The 20,845-nt window shown below is 34.2% G+C and overlaps 4 protein-coding genes across 7 annotated transcripts; all 4 read right to left on the reverse strand.

Moving 5' to 3' along the window:
* Positions 1-2,399: 2,399 nt before the first annotated feature.
* Positions 2,400-8,936, reverse strand: LOC111445061 (potassium channel SKOR-like). Of its 4 annotated transcripts, XM_023083275.1 has the most exons (15): positions 8,755-8,936; positions 8,532-8,576; positions 8,304-8,489; positions 6,871-7,095; positions 6,073-6,136; positions 5,593-5,932; positions 5,158-5,453; positions 4,499-4,579; positions 4,315-4,413; positions 3,986-4,207; positions 3,724-3,912; positions 3,551-3,626; positions 3,172-3,466; positions 2,804-2,925; positions 2,400-2,717 (listed from the first exon to the last, which is right to left on the reverse strand). In XM_023083275.1, the coding sequence occupies exons 3-15, from the start codon at positions 8,480-8,482 to the stop codon at positions 2,476-2,478; spliced, it is 2,430 nt and encodes an 809-aa protein (XP_022939043.1). In that variant the 5' UTR covers positions 8,483-8,489; positions 8,532-8,576; positions 8,755-8,936; the 3' UTR covers positions 2,400-2,475. The 4 variants fall into 4 exon arrangements, with proteins under 4 accessions (XP_022939043.1, XP_022939042.1, XP_022939045.1 ...); XM_023083274.1 differs by having other exon boundaries at positions 8,304-8,576; XM_023083277.1 differs by having other exon boundaries at positions 8,304-8,617.
* A 2,585-nt stretch (positions 8,937-11,521) lies between these two features.
* Positions 11,522-12,657, reverse strand: LOC111445064 (microsomal glutathione S-transferase 3). Its single transcript, XM_023083281.1, has 4 exons — positions 12,360-12,657; positions 12,195-12,270; positions 11,934-12,106; positions 11,522-11,828 (listed from the first exon to the last, which is right to left on the reverse strand). The coding sequence occupies exons 1-4, from the start codon at positions 12,470-12,472 to the stop codon at positions 11,753-11,755; spliced, it is 438 nt and encodes a 145-aa protein (XP_022939049.1). The 5' UTR covers positions 12,473-12,657; the 3' UTR covers positions 11,522-11,752.
* Positions 12,658-13,435: 778 nt separating this feature from the next.
* On the reverse strand, positions 13,436-14,044 carry LOC111445063. The gene has a single exon (XM_023083280.1). It carries the CDS (start codon positions 14,004-14,006, stop codon positions 13,506-13,508), a length of 501 nt encoding a protein of 166 aa, XP_022939048.1. The 5' UTR covers positions 14,007-14,044; the 3' UTR covers positions 13,436-13,505.
* A 1,044-nt stretch (positions 14,045-15,088) lies between these two features.
* On the reverse strand, positions 15,089-17,434 carry LOC111445062 (glutamine synthetase nodule isozyme-like). The gene is made up of 12 exons (XM_023083278.1): positions 17,249-17,434; positions 17,129-17,168; positions 16,935-17,038; positions 16,806-16,854; positions 16,624-16,730; positions 16,454-16,541; positions 16,134-16,262; positions 15,938-16,012; positions 15,807-15,860; positions 15,679-15,716; positions 15,448-15,607; positions 15,089-15,373 (listed from the first exon to the last, which is right to left on the reverse strand). The coding sequence occupies exons 1-12, from the start codon at positions 17,320-17,322 to the stop codon at positions 15,221-15,223; spliced, it is 1,071 nt and encodes a 356-aa protein (XP_022939046.1). The 5' UTR covers positions 17,323-17,434; the 3' UTR covers positions 15,089-15,220.
* Positions 17,435-20,845: the final 3,411 nt, after the last annotated feature.

A 20,845-nucleotide genomic window follows, 5' to 3' on the forward strand; every position in this document is an offset into this window, starting at 1 on the left:
CAAATTTTTTTTTTTTTTTTTTTTTACCTATTAAATAGTTTATTTTAAAAAAAAAACATTACAAATATACTAAATACAAAATTAAAATTTTAGAATTTTATTAGAGATAAATTTAAAATTCATGAAGGTTATTAAATAATAATTGGGTGATATTTTCATGATAGCATTTTGAATAAATTTTATTTCAAAACAAAAGGCAAAGAAAAGGATAATTCCTTTTGAAAAAAAAAAATTGCATGATGAGTGGGGATGAAAATTAGAGGGATGGAGCCCCAAGGAAAAGCATAATTCCTTTTTATACCATCTTTTTTGGAAATTAATTAGGTCGAGATTATTGGACGTGAGTCCCACGTTGGTTAATTTAGTGGAAAATCATGAGTTTATAAATGAGAAATACTATCTCCATTTAATATTAATATGAGGCATTTTGGAAAACCCAAAGTAAAGCCACGAGTTTATACTTAAAGTGGACAATATCATATCACTACGAAGAGTCGCTTAATTATTCATTTTAAAAAATCAAATCAAAATTAATTAAATTTACTATCAAATGTTTTGAAATAATGTCGAATTTATAATAATAATAATAATAATAAAGTAAAAGGAATTGAAATTAAATATTAAAATTGCAATATTTATGTGAGAGTTGGTGGAGAATTAAATGCAGGCAAAGGAGCGGAGCAGAGTTTTGGTATATAATTGATTGCACCAAAATGGGGCGCACCATGGGTCCCACCTGCACATGGCCTCCCCTATGCGATGTCGTTTCGTTTCTCCAATCACGATTTTTCTTTTTTCTTTTTGTAATTATATAATGAGTGGAAATCAATATCCTTTTCTCACGTGATCTCACGTGCACTCCGCGCTTGTCTAATTATATAATGAGTGGAAATCAATATCCTTTTCTCACGTGATCTCACGTGCACTCCGCGCTTGTCACGTTATATAATGAGTGGAAATCAATATCCTTTTCTCACGTGATCTCACGTGCACTCCGCGCTTGTCACGGCCTCCCCTATGCGATGTCGTTTCGTTTCTCCAATCACGATTTTTCTTTTTTCTTTTTGTAATTATATAATGAGTGGAAATCAATATCCTTTTCTCACGTGATCTCACGTGCACTCCGCGCTTGTCTAATTATATAATGAGTGGAAATCAATATCCTTTTCTCACGTGATCTCACGTGCACTCCGCGCTTGTCACGTTATATAATGAGTGGAAATCAATATCCTTTTCTCACGTGATCTCACGTGCACTCCGCGCTTGTCACGGCCTCCCCTATGCGATGTCGTTTCGTTTCTCCAATCACGATTTTTCTTTTTTCTTTTTGTAATTATATAATGAGTGGAAATCAATATCCTTTTCTCACGTGATCTCACGTGCACTCCGCGCTTGTCTAATTATATAATGAGTGGAAATCAATATCCTTTTCTCACGTGATCTCACGTGCACTCCGCGCTTGTCACGTTATATAATGAGTGGAAATCAATATCCTTTTCTCACGTGATCTCACGTGCACTCCGCGCTTGTCACGACACAGAATGTCCACATTTCTCTATTTTTCAATTTTGATTGAATTAAAATATATAATAAATTATGATATTACAAAATAATAATAAATTGATATCATTTACTCACATTAAAAAAAATAGTTAGAACGTGAAATGTAACTTTATGTAATCCATTATTATTATTATTTTTAAATATGATTAACGAAACTTAACCCATGATTAGCCACGTATATAATTTGGAGGGGCAACTGGAAATGTCCACATCATCATCATTTCTTTTCTATTTGGTGGGGAGAAAAGGAGGTGGGGCCCATTTCTTGCATTTTTTTTCTTTATTTTACACCATTTTTCTTAATGAAAACTTTCCATTCACGTTAGCTTATCTTTTTTTTTAAAAAAAAAATTGAATATTTGAAACTTTCTATATATTTTATTTTGTTTAAAATTTTCAACCATTATCTATGTATTGTTGGGGGCCGAAAGCGGAAGAAATGTACTCACAACACCAATGAACTAAATTACACAAATAGACACCAAGATAGTTGGAGAGAAGAAGTTCCCCTATGTCCACTGGTAGCAACCAATCACTAATCAAACAAAACGTTACAAGTGAATACCTCACTATCACACTACAAAGACTCTCAACAATATGTCACTAAAGAAATATTGGGACACATAAAACTCCCTCAAATCCGGATACCACTAGTTAGGAATTGAGGGAGAAATCTCACGTACAATAATATAGCATTACATAATCAAATCTCCACTAAATCTAGTAGGACTAAATCTAGTTCAAATAATCCTATCAAATAAAAATTTATGATAATTTACAAAATTTAGAATTAAATATTAATAATATTTTGTAAAGGATTGAATCAGTACAAAAAGTAGAGTAAATGGTTACTCTTAACTTATAATCGACAATGGAAAGAATGTTAAACCATAGGTTTATTATTGGGATACATTAACCAGTTTCAGGAACTAGATACAGCTTTTGACCTTCATCAACCATATGGATATCAAGAATTTTACCTCCATCTTCTGATAATAGACAACATTCACCTGAAACTAGAAGCTGATCTGATGATACTTTGATGAGCTCTTCAATTGTGTATGGAACCCATAGGACGATTCCAGGCTTTCTATTTTCTTCAGGATCCCATGGGTGGAAGGGGAACACTGTACATTTCTTCGAGTATTTTCTGTCTGTTCAAAAAAAATAAAAATAAAAACAAAAGATAATTCAAATTGGACCATATGTTTTAAGAATTCCTTTGGTAAAAAAGATATACCTGAGAATTTTTTAGAGGAATAAGAGGATTCTAATAACTGAGAATCTTTTGCCCCTTCGAAGAGCTTAACCAAATTCTTGTTTCCACAAATACGGGCTTCATCAAGCGGGGTGTTTCCCCATCTGCAGCAAAACAAATATTATAGAGTAACAACACAATGGAAGTGCTTTTCTATCACGGATCTCCACAATGGTATGAGATTCTCCACTTTGAGCATAAGCTCTCGTGGTTTTGCTTTTGATTTCTCCAAAAAGCCTCATACCAATAGGGATAGTTATAAACCCATGATTTATCTCTTAATTAGCCAACGTCGGACCATAGGAAACAAAAAAGAATAAAAAAGAATGTAATATGTTGTATTTGGGTACCTGTCCCTTGAGAAAACACTACCCCCATATTCTAAAAGCAACTTTGCCATCAAAGTTAGCCCAGAAGAGGCAGCTATATGTAGCGGAGTTCTGAAATCGTAATCTTTGGTGTTGGGGTCAATGCCATAGAGCAATAATCTCTTAATAAGATCTGCATCACCCCTTGAAACTGCTGCACAGAGGAAGCTACCAGCATTCTCAACCTTCAATGAAGCACCTTCTTTAGAAAGCAACTCAGCGACATGATCGTTCCCATTCTTGATGGCTTCCATCAATGGCGTATTGCCAAAATTATCTGGAAAAAGGACGCATCAAATATCACTGAGTTATAGAGAAGATGAAACCTCAAAAAACTTGTGTTCTACTGTTTATAACAAACCTGTAAGATCAATGTCTACTCCTTCCTGAATTAGGAAAACTACTATATCATCGAATCCTCTGGATGCTGCAAGATGCTGTGGAAAAACAACTAAGTTCTTCGATATCATCTCCAAGAGAAAAAAAAAAAAAAAAGTATACATATACTATAAAGTAAACTATGTCTATCCATACCAAAGGCGACCTTCCATCATAATCTGTCTTGTTTGGATCAGCTCCAGCTCGAACCAGACCTTTCAATTGGTACAGATCTCCATGATATGCGGCACTGTTCACCTTCAGAGCAAGTTCAGCTTCTTGCTTACCAATATGAAATGTGATATCTGATTCCATTTGCTTAATTCGGAGGCTCGTTTCTCTTCCCTACAGATTTGGAATCCTTAAAAGGAAGCAATGCAACTCTTAGAAGAATAATTTAGCATATAATCAAAATTACCTCAAGAAGATTGTTCAAGATTTTCCTGCCGTCGTAGAAGTATATGTCAAGGATATTTGTGAAGGACTGCTTGTCAAGGCGTAGTAGTCTACATAATTCACACACTCGAACTGTATAGGGTTGAGGAATATTGCAAAGAATTGAAATCTCTCCAAAAGAGCTGTTGGGTTCTAGTAAATCTATGGTTTCTTCTGAACCATCTTGTGCTATGCCCACTTCCTCCTGCAGAAATATGGTCAACTTATTGAGAATTTCAGCATGTTCTTGCCAACATTAACGTCAGCTCCTTCCAAAGACAAGTACAGAAAGTATGGTGAGTGGAACCATACCAGCACACCATGAGAGACAAAATAAAGTTGATCGACCACATTTCCTGGTTCCATTATCACCTCTCCAGGCAGAAAGAACTCTTCATGCAGTCTAATAACCTACCATGACAAACCAAAGAAATAACATGAAAATCCAGAATGAAGAAGAAATCATCTGCTACAAACTAGAAAATAAAATGCTTACTATTTGGTTGATAAACTCTGGAGAGCATCCTTTAAAGATAGCGACGTTCTGAATGCAAGGCAAGTATAATGTTTGGGAAATCTGCATAAAGTGAAATAATGTCATGCTAGCCATCCAAGCACATTTATGCAAATCATTAGTTTATGCAAAGACATGGCGAAGAAAGTGAAAAGAAGCCAAGTGTTTTCTATTAGGAACAATGATATGATATATTGTCCACTTTAAGCATAAGCTCTTATGGCTTTGCTTTTGGGACCCAAAACACCTCGTACCAATTGAGATGTATTCCTTATTTATAAATTCATGATCATTCCCTTAATTAGCCGATGTGCTCCCACCAATAATACTCAACAATTTTTCCCTCCCCTGAGGTCTATGGAGCCCTCGAACAGCCTCCCCTTAATTGAGGCTTGACTCCTTTCTCTGGAGCCCTCGAACAAAGAGTGACTTTGCTTTTGGTTTCCCTAAAAGGCCTCATACCAATAGAGGTGTATTCCTTACTTATAAACCTATGATCATTCTTTAATTAGTCGATATGGGACTCCCCACCAATAATCTTCAACATTTTCTAACGTCATTGCTTTGTATACGAATTAGTTCCCTTGTCACACTATTTATTACGTAAACTAAATTATGTAAAATTGAAAATCAGTCTTTACCTTAGCACGGATCGATATTGGGATGTCCTGTAGAACAGAAGCTTCAGTATAGCTACTTTCATACTGTAAACGTAAGTGACCTTTGATCTGATCACGGATGTCCCTGCTAAGTCTATTTCTGTTCATGTATTTCATTATATCTGTCATTTTATCCCTGAATTTCACCGTCTTGGACCCTTTTACAATCAACGCAGTCATGTTACCAATCAAGTAAGCACCGAGAACCATGTCAAATGATACATAAATCATAACGAATATCATTTCCCTCAGGTTGACTGCATGTATATCACCATAACCTGTTCATAAACAAACAAGAATTAAGGAACACAGCAGATGCCTGTAAATAACCAAACTAGTGGAGGTTATTCTAATATCTATGTACTTCCATTTCGTTGGCTCAAAAAATATCATTGAAGACGTTAAGAAGGTACTCACCAACAGTGGCCATGGTGACAATAGCAAAGTATAAAGATGTGGTGTATCGTTTCCATAGATCAATATCCCTGAAATGTGAGTAACTGTAGTCCCCCAATTTTAAGCTTCCGATCCATGTGTACCCTTCTTCGGTAGGAGGAAGAGTGGTTGCCAAATAGTAAAAGATGCAGGCCGCAGTATGTGTGCAGTAAAGTTCAACAACAATGAGCTTCACAATTCTAGTAAACATATAATTAATACGTATATCCTTCTCCATCCTCTGAAAAAAATCGGTGACTTTCCGCACCCGAAATAGCCTTATCCATAGAAGGCATCTCACCTCCTCTCTCTTCCCACAAGCCTGATCGAACACACATAAAAATTTGTTTAAAACAGAATTCCTTGAAAGATCAGAAAGTGTGCAATAAACCCTCTTAGGTATAATTTGCATTCCATCAGACACTCATCAGAAAAATCAAAGAAAGCTTTGTGGAGGGTCACCTTATAAATGAGGTCCCAGGGCATACAGCTGAGAAAATCAGTCACAAAAGTGGACTTCAAGTACCTGTAGAACAAAAAAAGAACTTATCAGGTGAAATCATGGACTGTATCACTGACCAGAAGAAATCTCCACTGCAAAAACAAAGCTATACTAAAGTTCTTTATATTTGGAGAAATCAGACAGTGAACATTAATCAATCCAGGCTAGGTTAGGAATTACGACTCTCTATAATATTATGATATTGTCCACTTTGAGCATAAGCTCTCATAATTTTGCTTTTAGTTTCCCCAAAATGCCTCGTACCAATGGAGATGTATTCCTTATTTATAAACTCACGATCATCACCTTAATTAAGCTAATGTGGGACTCCCTCCCAACAATCCTCCCCTCGAATAAAGTACACCATAGAGTCTCCCTTGAGACCTATGCCCTCGAACAACCTCTCCTTAATCGAGGCTCGACTCCTTTCTCTGGAGCCCTCGAACAAAGTAAACTCTTTGTTCAACACTTGAGTCATTTTTTTACTAGACCTTTGAGGCTAACAACTTCTTAGTTCGACATTTGAGAATTCTATTAGTATGGCTAAGTTAAGGGCATCACTTTGATACCATGTTAGGAATCAATCACAACTCTCCACGGTGGTATGATATTGTCCACTTTAAGCATATACTCTCGTGAATTTGCTTTGGACTTCCCAAAAGGCCTTGTACTAATTAGCTGGTGCGAGTTGGTATAGACCCAAAAACAGAGCGAAAATACAAATGAAAAGGCATAACTGGGAAGGAAAGGAAACTGACTTGAGTGCTATTGGAGTGTGCTTATAGACCATTAGGTATGTCTGACTATCTCTGTACGCAAGGAAGAACTGGAAAACAATGTCAACGAGGAAAGCAATCTGTCCAACAATGTCAAGTATAAATAGATTATCTGGTAATCCCCTGAAGAACGCGAATTCCATGGGTGTGAAGAAGGAAGAATACACTGCCCATATCAGTATGAACTTCGTCCACGCCCTATACCACCTGCATTTCATTTCATATTATTTACCAACTTCAATCAGTATCATATTTAAATTTAATAATCTGATTATTTAGCATTTACACCATAAGATGCAATTTATGGAAGTCAAAATATAACATTATCAATAATATTCCAACCATTTAATATCATTACCTCAACTTATCATTCAAATCTAAAAATTAAGGTTTTTTATTTTATTTTATTTATAAGATTAAACTTATTATTTAAAACGTGGGTAGAGACCCACGTTTTAAATATATTTAAAATTTAAAAAAAAAAATCAATCTAAAATTTAAAAATAGTTTTATTTTATTTTTATTTTTAAATTTTTGTTTATAATTGAAATGTAAATAAAAAAAAACTACAATTTTTTAGAACAAAATGGTTGATAACACGGTCTAGGAACAATAAGATAGTAATTTTAATTGTGTAGTCTTGAATCCAAAACTAGACCTATATAATATATACAATTTATGGTGTAAAATTAATCTAAAATTTTAAAATTTTATATTATCTTTAATTATAAATGGTTTGATTTTTTTTCTTTTGTATATGCACCTCACTTCTCTTTACTAATTTAATACATAATTACCTATAATAAGCTATAAAAGGAAAAAGACAAAAAAAATATATATATGTAATTAAAATTTGGTGGACAAAAGTGACAATTAAACATTAATTTTATATGACCATAGTAGTTCCTCCCGTGTATCATATAAAAAATCGGATATTTCAAAAACTCATCAATTCAATGAAAATTGGGTTATTTATTTATTTAAAATTTAGATTCATAATTTCATATCGAATTGAATTAACCTAAATTTATTAAATTTATTTTAATTTTATAATAATAATTTTTCTATGGTTCATTTTTCAACCAATAGTAGTTTTTGAAAATATGTATTAAAGTAAATTAAAAATAAATAAATAGATGAAAAAAAAATTAGAAATGAAGTAGATGATTGAATCTAAAATGTTTTCCCACCGACTCAAACGAACGCATCAAAACCTCGACTATATCGCAAGAAATTACGATTTTAAACGTGAAATCCTATCTTCTTTCACGAACAATTTAGATCTCTCGGTTATCTTTTTCCCAAATTCTTCAACTACTTCCTGTGCGACGTGTGTCAAGATGATGGAAATTCTTGGAGGATTGTTCAAATTAGTTTTGGAATTGAGGTTTCCGTTTCCAGAAAAGCGTGCGTACCTGCTGTCAGGATGGATAATGAGGCCTTTAATGCCATTGATGATATTTTCGCGGCTAAATCTTCTGCGACCCGATTGCATACTCAACTCTTTCTGAACCAGGTCCAGTCGGCTCGCTCGCGACGACGCGATCCGTTCGCGAACGGTTTCCACATTATATTCCTCCTCATTCGAATCCATCCACCGCCTTCCGCCTTCCGCCTTCCGCCTTCCGCCTTCCGCCTTCCGCCTTCCGTCCTCCTCTCTTCACCAGAACCGCACCTTCTTCTACTTCCTGCATACGATTTCCTCGAACAGATGAGACATTCGAGAGACCTACTTCAAAGCAAAAGCTAAAGCTAAAGGCGAACTGAATCGCCGAACTTAATGCTCAACTAGAAAGTTCGCGAACGATGAGACGATCATGGATTTTGAAAACGAATTAACTGCAGAGGATGTTGAAAGAAGGTTACCGTGCAGAATCTGCCGCTTGAAACTTTTGATTGTGCGTACAGATGGAATCGCGAGGAAAATGAGAGAAACGGTTTGAACGATGACACAGCGCAGTTCGGATTTTCACGGAGATCTTCACGAATATGGCAACAGTGGGAAAGAGAACAAGAAAGAGATTTTTTCTTTTTCTTTTTTTCTTTAAAATAAATATTCTTGGATGAAGAAGAACGAGAGAATGGATTTATAGATAAGGATTGCTAATCTTTTAATTTGTTGAAAACTAAAATGAGCTGAAATCAAAATCAATGGCATGTAATATGTTTACTTTAAACTGTCACAAATCAAAATTAAAATTAGCTTAATCTAATTATCAATTTGTTGCACGTCAAACTAAATAAAGGCTAGACTCAGCCATAACTATAAGCCATAACTATAAGCCATAACTATAAGGATTGTGAGTACGTTTATGAATTTTTTTTTTTTTTTTTGTTACTTTTGGGTGCGTGAGCTCACAAGCCCAATCAACCCTGAGAAGTATGGTAGTAGTGTTTGTCTTGTGAGTTCACATACATACGCATAGGATGTGTGTAGAGAATTACTATACGTTCAATTGACTATGTATGTATATAGACATTAATATATTGATTAATCTAGATCATAATGGACACAGATATGCATTTTACATTTTTTTTGTATGATTTTTATAATTTTTTTTTTAATTATGTTAGATTAGCCATCAATTATGAATATAATTACATATATATGTGATGAATCGTGCAAATACTATACAACTGTCTAATATGAGATTGCTGGCATGTTATGGAAGGCTTAAAGAGTTTTAAAAATTCAATTACTTTAAAATATCTGTTAATCGTCAGATTTATTTAATTAATCTGCATTAGTCAAGATTAGCATAGTTAAGTGAACACTTGGACGATGGAGATTGCCATCATTGGCATTTTTAAAATAAATTGAAAATTAAATTAGAAAACCAAAATTTTAATACTTAAATATTGGGGATATTATAAATGCCTGTGCTTTTTATAAAAAAAAAAAAAAAAAAAAAATTACAAATCTCACTCTATATTTTCAAATTTAATTACAAAATCAACAAAGCTATCAAATATCTCGTATCCACTTCTTAACTTCCCTCTAATAAAATAATGTATATTAAATTACTGTATAAGTTCTTTTTTTAGGAAAAAGATAATTTAAATTATTATAATTAATATAATTTTCTCAAGTATTTATTTAATTATGAGTGATGTAATTAGGATATATTACCTAGTTTATTTAAAAGCAATTCAATTTCGGTAGGGGTGGAGCGTACACGTGTACGAATGGATCTGAAACTGTTTAACGATAACAACTTTATAATTTATTTATTTTGTTTTAAAGACTCGAATAATAATTTTCCCCCTAATAAATTACAGACTTAGTTGGCAAATTCGTATTGGCTCAAATTATTTTAGACATTTAATAACCTATTTATTTATTTACGTATGTTTAGTGTCATAGAATTTATATATTCAAAATAAAGAAGTACAAAAAATGACATAAAAACTATAAATAATTTATTTTAAGATGGGTTTAGGGTCTAATTTTTTATTATCAATTTTCTTTTATTGTGAATTAATGTGTAGGAAATTCAATGTTAAGAAAGGTATTAAAATTTTTATTTAATTAATCATATTCAGATTAAGTATATATTATCAGTTAATTAGCATAGTGAAAAGCTTTTATTGAATAATGATCCAGAGAAAGAGAACTTGAATTAGAGGACCCTTGACCATGAGATAATAATAATAAAATTGTCAGCACCAAAATTAAAATTGCATATGATAATTAAAAAGGATTGATATATTATAAGGTGAATAGACATGTGGGGGAGGGATTGTGGGTCACAGGGAAATGTTTAGTTAGTAAATGCATTTCAGATTGCTATACATACTACATTCACAAGGGGCCCATGCATTCAATTATTATCGAGTCCATAGAGTAGATAATGTGATGCAGCCCAATGGCCAAAATAACTTCAATTGGTTAGAAACTATCTTCAACAATCCTCCCAACAAAACACACCATAGAACCTCCATGAGACCTATAGAGCCCTCAAACAAAGTACACTCTTTATTCTGACACTTGAGTCCCTTTTGACTACACCTTCGAGACTCTCAATTTTCTATAACCTCCATGAGGTCTATAGAACCCTCGAAGAACCTCTCCTTAATCAAGACTCGGCTCCTTCTCGAGAGCCCTCGAACAAAGTACACTCTTTATTCGACACTTGAGTCCCTTTTGACTACACCTTCGAAACTCTCAATTTTCTTATCCAGACACTTGAGAATTCTATTAACATGGCTAAATTTAAGGGATTTTCCAATACTCATTGTAAACCCATAATCTTTCTCTCGGGACTCTTCTCCTAATCTTTCTCTTGGGACTCTTCTCCTAATCTTTCTCTTGGGACTCTTCTCCTAGCAATCCCCCAACACAATCCCCCAACACCGCTACCACCCTATCAACGCCACACTTCCTCTCTCAAACTGCTATGAAACTCAGAAATTTAGGCAGGGGCAGGAACAGGAACGGGTAGCGATTTTGATGAGGATTTACAGTGGGTAGAGTTTTTGGAACCCGGATGCAGGAACGATAAAATAAGGGAACATAAAGGTCTTATGTAGGTTTGCTATTACTTTTAATAATAATGTTTAGATTTCAAGTGGTGAAAATATAATTCTTAGTGTTATTAATTTGACTGGCGGTTTAATCAGAACAATGTCAATGGGAGAGATGTTTTAACTCATCAATTGGTATAATAATTCTATGGCTCTAAATCTAATCCCACATAATATAACAAGATGATTAAGAAAAAAACACTTGATCACAAACCAGTCAATTTCATTATTCAATTTCATCAAACCCAAAATCAGAAGTAGCAGATCCAAGTCCAAGAGGGCGAGGAAGATGATGAAGGACACTACAACATCACGCAAAGCAAAGCTAGAAGACCAGACCTTAAGCACGAAGAAGCGTCACAGCAAACGAGATTGTGCAAATCATCAGACCAAGCAACGCCAAGAAAAAATATTTCCTGTTCAATTGTCATCCCAAATACAAAAAATCCATCCATCAATTTTCCAAATTGAATCAGATTATTAAAATAGAATCTCAACAGAGAATTTCCCAGAAAACGAACCCGATGGTGAGACGCTTTTCAGGCACGCCAGTGGCGTAACCTCTGAAGTAGAAGAACCGAGCCACGACGTAGAGAACCCCCAACGAAGCGCTAATGCAAGGATGCCTAATTCCTCCCAAAATCATAAGCATGAAGAACAGAGGCATCATTTCCAGCGAATTCTGGTGCCCTCTCTGTTCCAAACACACTCCACAGTTCAGGCTCAACCGTAACAAAAACAAAAACATAAAAAATCGAATCAGAGTTCAAAGAATCAGAAACCTGGATACAGTTGAAGATCTTAGCATCCTTGTTCTCAGATTCCAGAGCGTAGAGATTGGGGTAAAAGACCTTATACCTAAAATACAAAATCGAAACAGAAAGATATAACAACATTCACGAAAAAAAAAAAAACAAAATCCAAAAAAGAAAGAGAAGAGAAGATACTTCTTGCGAGCGCGGCCGACCTGACCGGCCATCCAGAAATTGAAAAAGGAGTAGAGGACAAGAACAAGAACGACATAGCCATATTCTCTGGGGAGAAGGTCGATAGCGGCCATTTTTGGAGATGGAGGTGAGAATTGAAGGAGATGGAAGGAGGTTCTTATGGGGACGGGAGTGTAGTCGGCAACTTCTTCTCCAAGCCATTGAGTTTACTATTGATTGGTTGAGTCAACTGTCAAACGTGACCGGATCGTCTCTGAGTGGAATTTGGGGATTAGGGTTTCAGAATCTAGAATTCTCCGTCCGGGATCAGTAGCTTCTTTATTTATTTATTTATTTATTTATTTATTTATTTTTGTGGATGGGGGTAATAAAGACATTTATACCATTGTTCTTAAATTTTAAAAATTTACACGTGTAATTTTTATTTCATCTTTAATTCTCAAAATAGTTCTTACATTTAATTTTACATTTTACATTTTTATCCGATACTGACTTTTATTCACTTGTCTTAATTTTCTATTAATTTATTTAAATTAATTAACTAAAAGTTGATACCATAAAATCTAAAAATTTAGGGACAAAAATGAAATTAGCTCAAATTTAGGGACCAAATAGAAACTAAACTCAAATTTTAAAAAATTTAAATGTTTAAGTAGGATTAATAATAGATAAAATATATACAATTTTTTTTTAATTTAACATATGGGTGTGGATTGAAACCTAAAGCACATGAGATATATTTGCATTTATAAAAATAAAATGAAATAAAATAAAATTATAATTATTAAAAACTTCTTATTTTGTTTCTTAATTACAAGTTTGAGCTCTAATTGTTTAAATATTATTTTTTTTTAGTATAATTTTAATTTTGTTTTAGTTCGTGTGACTTTTTTTAAATAATAATTTTGGTCCATACTAATTATTATATTATTTTTGAAAGTTGATGGATTAAATATATAATTTAAAATAAAGTAAATTTAAAAAAACAATGGAATTTGAAACAATAATGGCAAAAGCAAATAACAAAAGTGTAATTATTCCTTAAATTTCAGAAAGTAGAGAAAATAATGATGAAAAATAATAATTCCTCCTATATTCTTTTTATGATTTTGAGAGTAGAATAAATTAGGTAACTAGGAGTAGCTTTTAATGATCATGACCGGCGGTGCTCCGGCGCGGTTGTTTTCCGGGCGGATGGACGAGAGTGCCAACGACCACATCCTCCAGTTTGCCACACATCACCGACGGTCTCCGCCGCCACAAACCTGTTCTAAACTTCTTGGGCTTCGTGGTCTTCCTTTCAATTTGTCGACCCAGATCCAAAAGTTCAGATTCAAAGCTCCTGAGGCTAAAATTATTCCGATCAGTGGGGTCCAGGAGATCGGATAACCGCCGTGAAATGCTGGCGACTTCGTAGCTGTCGAGTAGAGAGGGTGTTTGGGAGCGTCTGACGGCCTCGAGCCTGTAGCGAGAGGGCTTGGGGTGTGTAGTGGGCCTTGTCAGGCCGAATTCGCGCATGGGCTTGGAATCGGAGCCGGACCCATGCTGGTACCAGGCCCATGCCGCTGCCTTCACCGCCGCTAAGTCATCGGTGGTCGGTTCCGTCGGGGGGATTGGGCAGAGGGAGATGGATGCCGGCAATGGCATCGGGAAACGAAGGAAGCGTGGGCTTTAATTTTGGGGAAGATTTGTTGGAATTTATGGGGATATGATGTTCCACGCCATTGGCTCTCCAACTATTTCTTTTTACTTTTTTACCCTTTTTCTTAAATAAATAAATAAATAAATAAATCTAAAAGAACTGAATTTAAACCTTTAAACAATTATATAAATTTAAATCTAATTTAATATTAGTTTAAATTAATAAATAAATTTTAGTACATATGAGAATTTAAAACTTTAACTTATATATATAAAAAAAAATACACCAATTATCAAGAAATGGGCAGAAAGTACATGCTATTTCAAGCCATAAGAAGTGGAACGAAGAAGAATTGACAATTAACTGACGAAAGTTTCATACCATTAAAGACAATCACATGTTCGTTTACAATCGAAATCTCTTCGATCACAAAGACAGATTTCTCTCTCTTGATTATTGAGTTCAAAGGTCACGTTCTATTTCTCGTTTTTACTTTAAGAGTGAAAATTATCATTACAGACCCACACGGATCTTTTTAGATCATTTTGTCGTCACTCACGTGTATCTCTTACAAATTTTTAGGAGATCACTGAACATAAAATTATTTCAAGTAAAACTGTGATGTCTCATGTTGGTTTAAGTAAAACTGTGATGTCTGTCCCACCTTAGTTGGAGAGGAGAACAAACCACCATTTATAAGGGTGTGGAAACCTTCCCTCCTATTAGACGCGTTTTAAACCCTTGAGGGAAAGCTCGAAAAGAAAAGTTCAAAAAGGACAATATCTGCTAGCGGTGGATCTGGACCGTTACAAATGGTATCAGAGCCAGGTTCTAGACGATGTGCCAGCTTTCTCATTGTTTCCCGAAGGGGGAGTAGACATGAGGTGGTGTGCCAGTAAGGATGTTGAGCCCCAAAGAGGGCGGTCCCACATTGATTGGAGGAAGCAGATAGTGCTAGCGAGGACGCTGGGATCAGAAGGGAGGGTGTCCCCATTGGGGAGGAGAATCCCAAAAGGGAAAGCCTCAAAGAAGACAATGATCTGGGTCGTTGCAAAAACACATTTAACCAGTTCTTGTGCTTTTATCGAAGCAAAATTGCTAACTTTATTATTTAAATCTCAAACATGGAGTTTCCCCTTTTGCAGCTGAAGAAGACAATAAGAAAAACATGGAAATTATAAAACCAATGACCAAACAAACATTGTGGTGTGCTCTAAATTCATGGCTTCCAAAGGATGGTAGTTTCTGCAATCATGGAAGTGACTGTGTAAGGATCCATGTTGGATGCAGGCCTTCTATCTTCAAAATAGCCTTTCCCCGATTTCTCCGTGTCTCGCCCGACTCGAATCGAAGCTCCTCGGTTTGCAACACCCTACGACAATTATGCACCAAATCAAACCAAACTATACTTTTAATTCAACCATAAATTTATGGCGATTTGTTTACCCATAAGAAAGTGTTGATGTCCGCTGTTTCGTGTCGACCAGTGAGACGCCGCTCGTTGCCTTCTCCGTATGCAGCAATGTGTTCTTTGTGCCTTAGTCCTAGCTTTTCAATAGCTTTCTTGATCACCTCGTAACCTCCCTCTTTTCTCATCGACTTTGTACTGAAAATTTTAATTTTTAAAAATTATAAAAATTATAAATCATTTTCAAAGACTAAATTTAAATTTATTACCTGTAGTTAGTATGGGCCCCAGCTCCATTCCAATCACCCTAACGTGTGAATGAATAAATAAAAATTAAGGTGAGAAATTAAAATTAAAATTTAAAAATTAATTGGAAAATTAAATTAAAATTTCTAACCGGAATTGGTTTGGGGTCAAAGGAAAGAACCACCCCCGCAATTTCCGTAATCCTCTGTTAAATCACACCCAGGTAAAAGTTTAGTAAAAGGTAAAAAGTAGGTGCCAAACTGGCGGTAATTTTGAAGTTACCTCTAAAATGTACCGCGCGACCCACAGTTCATCTGCTGCTGATATTCCCACCGATGGACCAACTTGAAATTCCCACTAAACCATTTTTAAACATTTTGATTTTAATTTTTGTAACGCGTTAAAGTTTAGAGATCAAACTCGCATATTTACTCCGACAATAATTTTTTTTTTTTTTTTTAATAAAATGAGGTATTACTTGACCGGGCATGACTTCGCCATTGATACCACTGATGTTGACACCAGCAAATAGACAGGCCTTATAGTGAGCATCAACAATGTCGCGGCCAAATGTTTTATCCGCACCAGCACTACAGTAGTATGGTCCCTGTCACCACATCATAACGTTTACCCCTTTAATCTTCTCATTAACCAACACTAATCGTCGTCAAATTTCATAATCAACATTATTAGTAGATATTGTTCGTTTTTTACCCTTCCGCATCTACTAGGGATATGTTTTCACACTTTCATAAAAAATGTTTTGACGTCGATAGAAGAATTTGGTTTGGTGTTTACCTGAGGCCCAGGAAAGCCACCAATGGGCCATCCAATAGGCCATTTGACATCCTTCTGCAACAGTGTATACTCCTGCTCAATTCCATACCTGTCGTTTTTTTAAACTAAATAAAAACACCCCAACAAGAACAAGAATTCAAAACCGGACCAGACCAAACCAAACCAAATACCATGGCTCTTCAGCTACGACATCCGGATGGCTAAAGATCTTCGCCGCCGCGTGTCTCTTGTTCGTCGGAATCGGCTCCCCTGCCGGAGTGTACGAATCACAGATCACCTAAACAACAAAACGCCTCCTTAATCTCATTACATATTTGTTCAAATTTCAAAATTTTTCAACCTCGCAACTTACAAGAATATTATTTCCTCTCCTGAACGGATCCCTGAAAATAGCTTGTGGGCTGCGAAGAAAAAACGTGTAAATTCAGTATAGAACAACGAAATAGCCATTAAATTTAAAGGAAGACAGCAAGGTTATTACTATAAGATGACTTCACTGTCTTCTCCCGGAGCTTGGCCGGTGCTGGAACCGTCGTAATTCCACTTGGGCAGCTTCGAGGGATCACTAACATACTCGGAAATCGTCTTAAACACAAAAAAGCACCAAACTTTAAGACGCAATGATAAAAACAAACAAACAAAAAAGAACTGTCTTTTTGATTGAAAAAGATGTACCCTGGCTTTGCTTCGGACGTCTTTGCCGGAGCCACCGACCCTGTTTCCATAAGGCAGAAACAAAAAATGGGTATTGGAAAAGAAGGAAAATTGAAGAGGAAGAAGGAGGAGGGGACTGACCAAATGTACTCGGCGATGACCTTGTCGGTGTAGTCGCAGAGGCTGAGGTTGATGAGGTCGGAAAGGGAAGACATTTGTGCAGTACGAGGAAGTTGGTCTGGGAATTGGGTTGGGTTTTGATTTTTTGAATACAGCTGCTTGGTGCTACGGTCGGATTTATAGGCGATGGAAGTGTATGAATTGTTGTTAATTTTTTCTTCTTTTTATTGAATTAAAGAACAATTTTGATTCGTCAATTTCAAGTTTATGTTTGATTTAATTTAAAAAGAAAAGAAACAGAGCGGTGACCGGTTATCGGAGGTGACCTTCTGAAAAAGGACATCCCTGTTGTTCAGAATCGGATTTTGATTCAGCCACTTTAATATATATATATATATAGATAATAATGGAGTCTAAATTAATATATATTAAAAAAAAACACTAGTATTTAATTTAAAAAATACATCGCTCCCCTCTAATAAAATACATCATTTGTTCAATATTTAAGGATTCTATTGTCACGACTGACGGTCGTGGCTAAGTTTGAAGGGCATGTCTTTGATAACATGTTAGAAATAACTTCCAACCATCATGAATAGTACTACTTCAGACTGGTATGATATTGTCAACTTTGAGCATAAATTCTAGTAGCTTTCCTTTGGGCTTCCCAAAAGGCCTCATTCCAATGGAGCTAGTCGCTTATAAACGCATGATCTTCCATTAAATCAAACCATGCGTGACTCACTTCGAAAAATCCTCAACAATCCTCCCCTCAAACAAAGTACATTATAAGTCTCCCCTTAATCGGGGCTCGACTCCTTTCTTTGAAGCCCTCGAACAAAGTACACCATTTGTTCGACACTTTAGTCACTTTTGACTACACCTTTGAGACTCACAATCTTTGTTCGATATTTGAGTATTCTATTGTCATGGCTGAGTTTAGGGTTTACAGCATGACTCTGATTGACTCTCCAAAATGGCATGATATTGTCCACTTTGAGCATAAACTATGGTTGAACTTTTATGGGTATTATAAGAATATGTTTGGACTAGTTAAAAAATTATTAATGGTATTTTTTAAAAATTATTTAAAAAATTAAAAATGATATTTTTAAAATAAATTATTAAGAAGTATATTTTGAATTTTTTTTAATATATTTTTAGAATATTATTAAAAATTTTAAAATTTGGAAGAATATTTGCGAGGAAGTATAAGGTTTTAGAGTTTATTTATTTATTTATTTATTAATTTTGCGAAAATAGAAATAATATTTTAATGCAAATTTAGTCCGTACTATGTCGGGTCATTATAAGATTAACTTATTAAAAATTGACCAATTTTAATGAATACGTTCCCAATAAATTCAACATTTTATTAAAAAAAACACAAATGGAATATCATAATTTTGGAATGGGAAGTACAAAATTGTCGTTTTCCCACCATTCAAGTTAAAATTTTATTTGTGTACTTGCACAAAAAGTTAAAATATATACATATATTCAACTATGTAATCCATACAATATTTCAATAAGAAATTACAAAATTAATCAATAACAAAATAACAATAGTGACTATTTAATTAAAAACATAGAAACTTAGGATAGTATATATGAATCATAGATAATTCAATAATCGGAAAAAATAAAATAAAATAAATAAATTTCTTAAGAATATAAGAATTTGATTTATTTGATTGGGCATAAAAAAGAGTAACATGAACACGTGGGAGTGAATAATTAATAATGGGGAAAAATAAAAAGAAATAAAAATGTGGGTCAATAATTTAACGAAAGACAAGATCAAGACGGCAAGATAATAAAAATAAAATAGAAAAAGAAACACCTAATTTACTATTTTTATTTCCACACACTCACACGTGCCTCCTCTAATTTTTTATTTTTTTTTAATAATAATATAAAATACCAAGCCTCCAAATATTTCTATAAATTTTATTTTATTAATACAAAAAAAATTAGAAAAATTAGGAGTGTATATAAGTCTGTAATTATATTAAGAATAATTGTTATTAAAATCTATATGTTAAAATAATTTTAAAATATTAAGATAGCATAGTATGATTCGGTTGTCGACAAAACTAAGTGGGCAACGACTTTGTGACTCATAATGGGCCCCACTCATCTAAATTACCAGATCTCATATTGTAATTAAATATTATTTATTTATTTATTTTTTGTTTAATTTTATAAATATAAAATTTTAATAATCACGACTCTCCATAATAGTATGATATTGTTCACTTTGAGTATAAGCTCTCATGGCTTTGCTATGGGTTTATTCAAAACACCTCGTACCAATAGAGAAAATATTACCCTAAATTAGCTTGAATAAAAAGGAGTGGTTGTGGAAGGAATATTTGAAGTTCCTAAATTCTAAGCTATCAAATGTTGAGCAGTGAAGCGTTATCTTTGTCGATCTTTTCTACTTGCTAGTGATTCAAAGAATAATTTTAAAATTTATTATCTCTGCTACAAAAAAAGTGTCATAAAAATGGTATTTATTTTCAATCAATGGCTCAAAATTTACCATTCAATGAATATAATTCCCAAAATTTTGTTTAAATGCCTGCACCACTCTTCTTGCCACTGCGAATGCTTCCATGGAATAATATAAAGGTTCCAATAATAACTTGATACTGTTATTTCTATATAGATGTAAATCTATGAAGGATAATAATTTGTTTTCGTGGCCTAAATGAGACGTATTTGATTTAGTTACACATTGGTTGGTGAGCATGAGAATAAAAAAAAAAAGTTAAGATTAATATGATTCGGTGATATTACACGTTGGTTAGAGAGGGGACCAAAACATTCTTTAAGAGGGTGTGGAAATCTCTCTTTAACGTACACGTTTTAAAATTGTGAGGCTCATGATGATATATAACAGGTTAAAACATACGATATCTTCTATTTATAGCAATCAACACTAATATCCGAACGAATTGATTCTCCAAAAACAAAAAGATGTTGTTCGAGAAACACTCGGTGTGAGGCATGAGTAAGAGGCGAAAAAAGTGAAAGGTTTGAAGAGTTAAAGAGAGTAGAATTCACTTTGGGATATATTCTTTGTTAGGCCATGTTCTTGCAATTATGAATTGTTTGTGTGTTGGATAACAGGGACCATGGCTTTACTTTGGATTGGGGAATATATAGATATATATGCCATATTTATGTGTTAAATCATAAAATGCCCATATGTGGTGGGCTCAGTGGAAGAAGCGTACGAACAGATATCAAATATTTGTGTATTGTATTGTGTTTTGGACACAAGCTCTCGTAAACTTTGTGTTAGAATCGCACAACAACGCACACACTCGATGTAGATGAACACAAAGAACATAATAGAGAAAATGGAAGGAGAATATTGCCTAAAGATTTTTTATTGATGACTACAGATATGTACAGTAACAGAGAATACAGATAGTACATTTTCAAAGCTCTACGTGAGCCTTTACCAATATAACTATTGACTAGGCGGAATTTTAAATAGATAATTAATCCCTACAAAATTAAACCAAATAATCTCGATTAAAGTTGTAAAATCGAATAAAAAAACGAATTAATCCCTAAAATTAGGGTATTAAAAAATTCAGATCTACG

Source organism: Cucurbita moschata, unplaced genomic scaffold (genome assembly GCF_002738365.1).
Source record: "Cucurbita moschata cultivar Rifu unplaced genomic scaffold, Cmos_1.0 Cmo_Scf00007, whole genome shotgun sequence".
NCBI classification, from domain to species: Eukaryota; Viridiplantae; Streptophyta; class Magnoliopsida; order Cucurbitales; family Cucurbitaceae; genus Cucurbita; species Cucurbita moschata.

Bases quoted from the DNA above. Each gene is read 5' to 3' on its own strand.
- LOC111445063 (XM_023083280.1), bottom strand. From the start codon at position 14,006: ATGCCATTGCCGGCATCCATCTCCCTCTGCCCAATCCCCCCGACGGAA.
- LOC111445064 (XM_023083281.1), bottom strand. From the start codon at position 12,472: ATGGCCGCTATCGACCTTCTCCCCAGAGAATATGGCTATGTCGTTCTT. The intron at 12,271-12,359 runs GTATCTTCTCTT...TTTGTATTTTAG, and splicing joins GTCGGCCGCGCTCGCAAGAA to GTATAAGGTCTTTTACCCCA. The intron at 11,829-11,933 runs GTTCGTTTTCTG...ACAATTGAACAG, and splicing joins GAAAAGCGTCTCACCATCGG to GAAATATTTTTTCTTGGCGT.
- LOC111445062 (XM_023083278.1), bottom strand. From the start codon at position 17,322: ATGTCTTCCCTTTCCGACCTCATCAACCTCAGCCTCTGCGACTACACC. The intron at 17,039-17,128 runs GTACATCTTTTT...TTTGTGTTTAAG, and splicing joins ACGTCCGAAGCAAAGCCAGG to ACGATTTCCGAGTATGTTAG. The intron at 16,542-16,623 runs GTATTTGGTTTG...AAAAAACGACAG, and splicing joins GTCGTAGCTGAAGAGCCATG to GTATGGAATTGAGCAGGAGT.
- LOC111445061 (XM_023083275.1), bottom strand. From the start codon at position 8,482: ATGGATTCGAATGAGGAGGAATATAATGTGGAAACCGTTCGCGAACGG. The intron at 4,414-4,498 runs GTAAGCATTTTA...TTGTCATGGTAG, and splicing joins CAGAGTTTATCAACCAAATA to GTTATTAGACTGCATGAAGA. The intron at 4,208-4,314 runs GTATGGTTCCAC...ATATTTCTGCAG, and splicing joins TTGTCTCTCATGGTGTGCTG to GAGGAAGTGGGCATAGCACA.